We start from the raw sequence: 8,224 nt of genomic DNA, 5'->3' as shown, positions 1-8,224 counted from the left end.
TCTGGTTCTACACAAATTTTAGGATTGTTTGTTCTACCTCTGTGAAGAATGCTGGTGGTATTTTCATAGGGATTGCATTGAATATGTAGGTTGCTTTGGGTAGTATTGACCTTTTAACAATATTTGTTCTTCCTATCCAGGAGCGTGGAATATTTTTCCTTTTTTGGGTTTGTCTTCTTCAATTTCTTTCATAAGCTTTCTATAGTTTTCAGTGTATAGATTTTTCACTTCTTTGGTTAGATTTATTCCTAGGTATCTTATGGTTTTGGGTGCAGTTGTAAACAGGATCGATTCATTGATATCTCTTTCTGTTGCTTCGTTGTTGGTGTATAGGAATGCAACCGATTTCTGTGCATTGATTTTATACACTGCAACTTTGCTGAATTCATGAATCAGTTCTAGCAGTTTTTTGGTGGAATCTTTTGGGTTTTCCATATAGAGTATCATGTCATCTGCGAAGAGTGAAAGTTTGACTCCCTCCTGGCCCATTTGGATGCCTTTTATTTCTCTGTGTTGTCTGACTGCTGAGGCTAAGACTTCCAATACTATGTTGAATAACACTGGTGAGAGTGGACATCCCTGTCGTGTTCCTGACTGTAGGGGGAAAGCTCTCAGTTTTTCCCCATTGAGGATGGTATGAGTGTTGGGTTGTTCATATATAGCTTTTATGACCTCGAGGTATGATCCTTCTGCCCCTACTATCTTGAGGGTTTTTATCAAGAAAGGATGCTGTATCTTGTCAAATGCTTTCTCTGCATCTATTGAGAGGATCATACGGTTCTTGAACTTTCTTCCATTGATGTGATGAATCACGTTAATTTTTTTGCAGATATTGAACCAGCCCTGCATCCCAGGTATAAATCCCACTTGGGCGAGGTGAATAATTTTTTTTAAGTATTGTTGGATCCAGTTGGCTAATATCTTGAGGATTTTTGCATCCATGTTCATCAGGGAAATTGGTCTATAGTTCCCCTTTTTAATGGGGTTGGTTTTGGAATCAAGGTAATGCTGGCTTCATAGAAAGGGTATGAAAGTTTTCCTTTCATTTCTATTTTTTGGAACAGCTTCAAGAGAATAGGTATGAACTCTTCCTTAAATGTTTGGTAGAAGTCCCCTGGAAAGCCATCTGGCTCTGGACTCTTGTGTTTTGGGACATTTTTGACTACTAATTCGATTTCTTTACTGGTTATGGGTCTGTTCAAATTTTCTCTTTCTTTTTTTTTTTTAACGTTTTTATTTATTTTTGAGACAGAGAGAGACAGAGCATGAACGGGGGAGGGTCAGAGAGAGAGGGAGACACAGAATCGGAAGCAGGCTCCAGGCTCTGAGCCATCAGCCCAGAGCCTGACGCGGGGCTCGAATTCACGGACCGCGAGATCGTGACCTGGCTGAAGTCGGACGCTTAACCGACTGCGCCACCCAGGCGCCCCCAAATTTTCTATTTCTTGATGGGCTCTTCAATGTCCATGCTTTCCTTCTAACTCTAGCTCAGTACCAAGGGACAGATCCTTGTCCAACTATTGGACGTATTCTCTGCTCTTCAGATGATGTGGTATGGCCTGAATTTTTTCACAACAAATCTGCCAAAATGTAAAGTAAAAATACCACCTACTCTTACTTAAACACATGGGAATATATTGCTCTTAAGCTAAAATAATGCCTTTTATAATGGGTTTATTCTGTTTGCCATGCGGAGATGAATTACCAGTACTTACTTGGCCATGTCTTGGCCTCCTTAAGCACTTCCTCTTACATGGCCAGGAACCCAGCTTTCAGAGTGCAGCCAGAAATGGAAATCAAGCCTGGTTGTCTACAGAGTAGTGACATGTAGACCTATATTTTGACATCAGAGATCATACTGGTTTTTTGTTTCTTTTCCCTCTGTAGATGAATTGTATAGTTTCTATAGATCTAGGATCTGCAATGGAAACAGCGAAGGGCCACCCACTCATTGCTGAGTCTCAGATTTCCTCCTTCCTTCCTTCTTTCCTGCCTTCCTTCCTTCCTTCTGCCCTTTCTTCTCCCTCCCTCTGTTTCTTTCTTTCGTTCTTTCCTTTTGTTTTCTTTTCTTTCTTTTCTTTCATCCAAGTTAGTGAACATACAGGGTAGTAATGGTTTCAGCAATAGAAGTTAGTGATTCCTGACTTACATACAACACCCAGTGCCCATCCGAACAAGTGCCCTCCCCAATGCCATCACCCACTTAGCCCATCCCCCCACTCAAGCCCCTCCAGGGATCCTTAGTTAGTTCTGTGCCCTTAACAGCCTCTGTCTCTAGAGAGGGAGGCAAAGCCCAAGAGAGTCCTAAATACAGAGAACAAACCGAGGGTCAGTGGGGTGGGGAAAATGGGTGATGGGCACAGAGGAGGCACCCAATGGGACAAGCACCAAGTGCTGCATGCAAGTGACAAACCAAGGGAATCAACTCCCAAAGCCAAGACCATGCTGCACACACTGCATATGTGCATTTTAAATAATATGAAAGACTTTTTTTAAATTTGAGGGTGAACCGAAATGCATCTCTATTTAAGATTAAAAATGAAAGATGGGCTTAAGGAATGCCTGGTTACCCTACCATGACATACATTGGAAACAGTTAGGATAAGTCTTGATACTTCTCTCGTATAGCACAAAATGAACCACTAATATATGCACCAATGTTAGTGATTCACATAGGCATAGGCATGTTAATGGTGCCAAACAGAGGAGAAATAACATATTCTCTAGAAACAGTATATATGCTAGAGATATATACTACATATCATCTATTCAAAGGTCTAGATCAAAACTATTCTACAGTGAAAAATACATGAAAACAGTGATTGCCTCTATGGTAGTTCAGACTTTAGTAAGGGACAAGTGGGGACTTTCTGCCATAATGGAAATGTTCTACTGAGAGATGGGGGGATTACATGGACCTGCTTCTGTGTATCGTAACTCATCACTATGGATGAGTACACTTAGGATAAATAGGTTCAACTGTGTGTAAATTCCTTCTACGTTGTGAAATAAATCACAAAATGTAAACAAGAAACAGTGACTAAGTAATTTATTTATGAGTAACTCTATGGTTTTACCAAACTGTCTTCTTGGCTGATTTGCCTCAAACACAATTCTTCTAGTTAAATCATACTCCTGCGAACTCCTTTGACGGTTCTTTCAATACTACATTGCAGTTATCTGTAAGTGTGTTCATGGTGGGGCTTCTCAGTAGCTTGTGGATTTCCGGGGAGGAGACCCTAAGCGGTACATAGAACATCAACAACTGGCAATGTGTGTATCTCGGGTTAGCCATTCAACAAGTCGGCTTTAAAAGCACGCAGGAACTACACAGAGGCACCTCCTCAGAGCTTAAAGGACCAGGACAAAGGAACAGGCCTCTAAGTGTCATCCTGGGGCCTTCAGCATCATCTGGGTACTTGTCAGAAATGCCAAATTTCAGCCCACACCCCTAGCGCCATATTCAGAACTTCTGAGATTTGTCGCACCATATCTTATGAGCCCTTCAGATACTTGCTGCATCCTCAAGTTGGACTATTAGTAAATGGGGAATAAGCATAAAGACCAACTATGTAACTTGACTGCACTAAAATCCATTCACAATTTAAATGGATCCAAACAAACGTGCACTCTAGAATTCCCAGCTATGGAGATAAGATCTGAGGAGAGTGCATTCTGATTATTCAACTTTTTTTTTCTCTATTGAAGAATATTCTTAATTAAGAATGAGATAAGAATTTGTAAAGGCTGTGTCTTCCACAATCTAAAGACCTTCCAGAGAAATGTAATGCAAAGATACATGACGGCAATGATAACACTCAATGAACTACAAATCATGGCAGTGATGGGAACCATGCACCTAATTGTCTGCCGTGGCTTTGGGGTAGAGAACGTGATCCAAAGATAGAAACATTAAAGTTAGAAACAAGAAAACCCATTCCAGTGGCAGAGGTTACCAACATCACGCGTTCATCGACACTGACTCCCTTCCTCATTAAAACTGACCCATAAAATGGGACCTTTTCCTCTTGTCCCATGCCACCTCCACACTATGCAGATGGGGTTCCCTCCCACTGACCATTGGAAGAAATGCACAAACCAAAACAGGTTTGCCTTAACCCTTTGCTGCTAGGGGTGTAGGAGAGCAAAACAAGAAATGTAATTGCAAATGCCACCTACCACATGACAGCCTGCTGTGCAGGAAGAAGAGGAGAGTGGTCCAGAGGATGCCAGTGGGTGTAGGTCAGGAGGAAAAACAGACCACAAAGACTTTCTCACATCCAACAAGAAAATCTCTTTCCCATCAGTTTACACCAATACATAGACACACATTATTCTGTAATCTGACAGTTACTTAAATATTAGGTAAACAAACACAAGGAAGATGTGTTGACAAATCACCCGGTACGAGCAGTATATAAGAGGCCAGGGCACAAGGAGACTTCCAAAGTCCAGCCCCTCACTCTCCTGGAAACCAGCCCAGAACCTCCACCCTCTGACACCATGGTCAACTCCTGTTGTGGCTCCAGCTGCTGTGGCTCCAGCTGCTGCCAGCCTTGCTGCCGCCCCGCCTGCTGCCAGACCACCTGCTGCAGGACCACCTGCTGCCGGCCCACCTGCTGTGTGTCCAGCTGCTGCTGCCCCTCCTGCTGTGGCTCCAGCTGCTGCAGACCCAGCTGCTGCATCTCTAGCTGCTGCCGCCCCACCTGCTGCCAGACCACCTGCTGCAGAACCACCTGCTGCCGCCCCACCTGCTGTGGCTCCAGCTGCTGCCGCCCCTGCTGTGGGGGTTCCAGCTGCTGTGGCTCCAGCTGCTGCCAGCCTTGCTGCCGCCCCACCTGCTGCCAGACCACCTGCTGCCGGACCACCTGCTGCCGCCCCACCTGCTGTGTGTCCAGCTGCTGCCGCCCCTGCTGTGGGGGTTCCAGCTGCTGTGGCTCGAATTGCTGTGGCTCCAGCTGCTGCCAGCCTTGCTGCCGCCCCACCTGCTGCCAGACCACCTGCTGCCGGACCACCTGCTGCCGCCCCACCTGCTGTGTGTCCAGCTGCTGCCGCCCCAGCTGTTGCTAGACCCCCTGCTGTTTTCATCAGCCAATCTCCTTCATGTCGTCCAACTGGGAGCTGAATCATGTAAAACCTCAGTTCCCAATGATTTTTCAACCGGTTGGCCTTGGAATGTACCACCCCACCGCCCAATTCCCTCCCAACTCTTTCTTATGATGTCCATCCCAATTCAGTACAAAGGTTGTATTTTCCCTGATATACGATAACATATCATCCTAACTGATGTATCTGTTACTGTCAGATGTTCTCTATGGAGATGCTTCTATATAGCAAATAAATCTTAACTTTCCAGGCATTAAATATAAACAATCGTGTCTCATTCTTTTTTCCTTCGTGAATGGTCACCCTTAGCTGCCAGGTCTTCTATTCTCTGCACAACGAGGAGATCATAGCAGGCGATTTCAGGATTTTCACTTCTATCACCTCAGTCCTTCCCACGCAAACAGTGTAGGATGGTGACTTACAGCAAGCACCTGGAACTCTCTGCAGAGGGCTCGGTCTACATGAAGGAGCAGATCGCAAAGGACACAATAGGGAAGGCACGTGCCTGGGAGAAGCGTTCAAACAGTGGCCAGTAGTTGGTGGATAAGTGCTCTAGCCTCTATCCCCTCTAGTGGGACATGTGAGACCAGAGGGCCTCAGTAGCACTGAACGAACCCCCGATGCCCACAGGACTCACCTGCTCTTGAAATCAACCTGGATTGGTTTCCACCCTTCCCTGGATCACTTCACAGTATCCCTAGAGCACTACTTGGCACCACCTCCCAGACAATCTACTTGCTCTCAAGCCTCTGTTTTGAGCTCCGACCCTGAGGTCGACCTGACACCAGTGTTCCAAGTCTCAGGAACAGTGCCTTCAAACATGTCCCTATGATATGAACGGTCACTGGGTGACACCGTGGGCTCTCGACCTTATTCTCCGCTGAACCACTGAATCTTTTCATAGGATGCTGTTGCTTCTCACAGCTTGTGCACACTTGGTTTTAGACTTCCTGTGTCCAATTCCTGAAAGATCATGTATCCCGAGGGACAGGAGACACTCCCACGAATAAAACAGCTCACCATGTTAGGAAGTGTCTCTCTCAAGGAGGCTATGCTTGAGGCGGACCGCACCAAACTGCGATTCTCACGTTGCATTCAAAACACCAGAGCCTACAGCGGGTATTCCTGCATCAGTACTGCATAAGGAAGGAGGTGCTCTCAGGAGACCCAGTGCAAAGCGGAGTCAGCACAGGGTAGTAAAAGAAGCTAAGACAAAGGGTGCTTTCAGTTCAACTCCGCCCTCGTATTCTGACCCACACATGAGGGGTGTGTACTGGGCCACGGACTTGCTCGTCACAGGGGCGAAGGGGTTAGGCCATTGTACTCCTACATCACTGTCACTACGTTTTGACATCCTCTGATGGGTGGAACGGATGGAGAGGAAGAACTCCTGGCGTCCCCCACCCCAGAGACTGAGACTCTTACCTACAGTGTGTGATCAGTGTGAGCCACTCATAGTCCATACTCACACTATCTTGTGGATGAGGGCACGTACGGCAAAGAGCATCAGAATGGGATATTGTATACCTACCCCTGGTTCTGCTCATGTCTGTGGATTTCTCTCATTAACCTTGCTCCATGTGGTTTGTCACAGTTTCTGTAAAAACCTACAGCATGAGGGTTAGTGGGCAGTTCCTCTCTGCCTTTAGCTTCCTTGCCTGGTGTTGTGACCAAGGTCCCCATCCCTGAGAGTTCTGAACCCATGGGTCCTATGTCCTCTTCAGGCTACACTACTTGCCCATCTGCAGTGAATGCCGGGAATAGGAATGCCACAAATGTCCCTGCAGATCACCTGAATGCTAAAAATATTCCCTGTGGCCCCTGTAGCTCCTAACGTTGACTGCTGCCTTCCTGGCACTAGAAACCCAAAGGGGTAAGGTGGCAGCCAGAATTTTACTTCCAATCAGAACTACCCACGTGCCTTCCAATGAGCTTTCCTGTCTTAGAGCTGAGACCTCTAGAGGCACACAGCCTACAATTATGGTAGAAGGAGGCACAAATTCCCCCTAGTGGATCATTCAGATGAAGGTAATGGGGAAAGTTCTCCTTTAACTCTCACATCTAGATCAAGGTATTTAAATAGGGGACATAAAGGATCGTGGGTATCCAGCAGTGAGTTCAACTGAGATCCCATGTCCAACAGCCTGCAAACCCATGAGTATTCCAGCTTCCGCTGAACCAATGGCCATAGACTTCTGGAAGAAGGATGAAAGAATTTCTAAGATATGGACTCGTGCAGCCCTTCAACCTAGAGGACTGGCCTCTCCATTTGTAGGTTAATGGTTTCTAGGTCTGCTAATAGCCTGACTCTGCCAACTGTGTCAGGGAACATGACTTTCCATTGGATCAATGACCTCAGCCTTTGTTCTTTATTCTTATGTTCTTTTAATGCCACACACACACACACACACACACACACACACACACATACACACACCTATACAAGGAATAAGGAATATAAGGAATGAAGACCTTGGTCACTGTGCCAGGCAAGTCAGCTAAGGAGCAGAGAAGCCGACCATTAACTCTCTACTTGTAGGTTTTTATAGAAACTGTGACAAACCACCTGGAGCAAGGTTAATGACAGAAATGCACAGACACGGGCAGAACCAGGGGTAGGTGTATATGTCTGTGTGTGTTTGTATGTGCGTGTGTGTGTGTGTGTGTGTGTGTGTGTGCGCGCGCACACGCGCACGCACGTGCTTGTAGGCTTTTGCGTATATGAGGGTGAAACTGAGTTGGCTGCCTATTTCCTATTATGAGGGAAACCATGCTCTATTATCCATATTGATAGATCCCTGAGGGTCACATATCATTCTGCCCCCTTTGTCATTCCAACCTTGTTGGCAATCACATAATTATACCCACATTACTTCCTACAATTAAGTCCTGCACATGACTCAGTCATTCAGAGCTATGACCATCCCCATTCTTCCTAGGGAGCACAGTTTGGTCACAGCATTCCCTACCACAACCTCCAACGTTAGACAATAGGCACTCCTCTCCCAAGAGGCTGCTGACACTGGTACTTGATGAGTCCCTAATAGCGTGGTAAAGAGAGTGCCCCAGACCCTCCTAGGGAATGGCTACGTGGGCTTTGTGACCTTATGACTATATC

At 46.0% G+C, this 8,224-nt stretch overlaps 1 protein-coding gene across 1 annotated transcript; it reads left to right on the top strand.

Moving 5' to 3' along the window:
• Positions 1-4,503: 4,503 nt before the first annotated feature.
• On the top strand, positions 4,504-5,070 carry LOC124513389 (keratin-associated protein 4-2-like). The gene is made up of 2 exons (XM_047081329.1): positions 4,504-4,610; positions 4,671-5,070. The coding sequence occupies exons 1-2, from the start codon at positions 4,504-4,506 to the stop codon at positions 5,068-5,070; spliced, it is 507 nt and encodes a 168-aa protein (XP_046937285.1).
• The last annotated feature ends 3,154 nt before the right edge of the window (positions 5,071-8,224 follow it).

Source organism: Lynx rufus, unplaced genomic scaffold, assembly GCF_022079265.1.
Source record: "Lynx rufus isolate CCGP_SWC_20201006 ecotype Redwood Valley unplaced genomic scaffold, mLynRuf1.p SCAF_18, whole genome shotgun sequence".
Lineage (NCBI taxonomy): Eukaryota > Metazoa > Chordata > Mammalia > Carnivora > Felidae > Lynx > Lynx rufus.
Note: the sequence above shows the minus strand (reverse complement) of the source record. Positions and strands in the feature narration are given on the sequence as shown.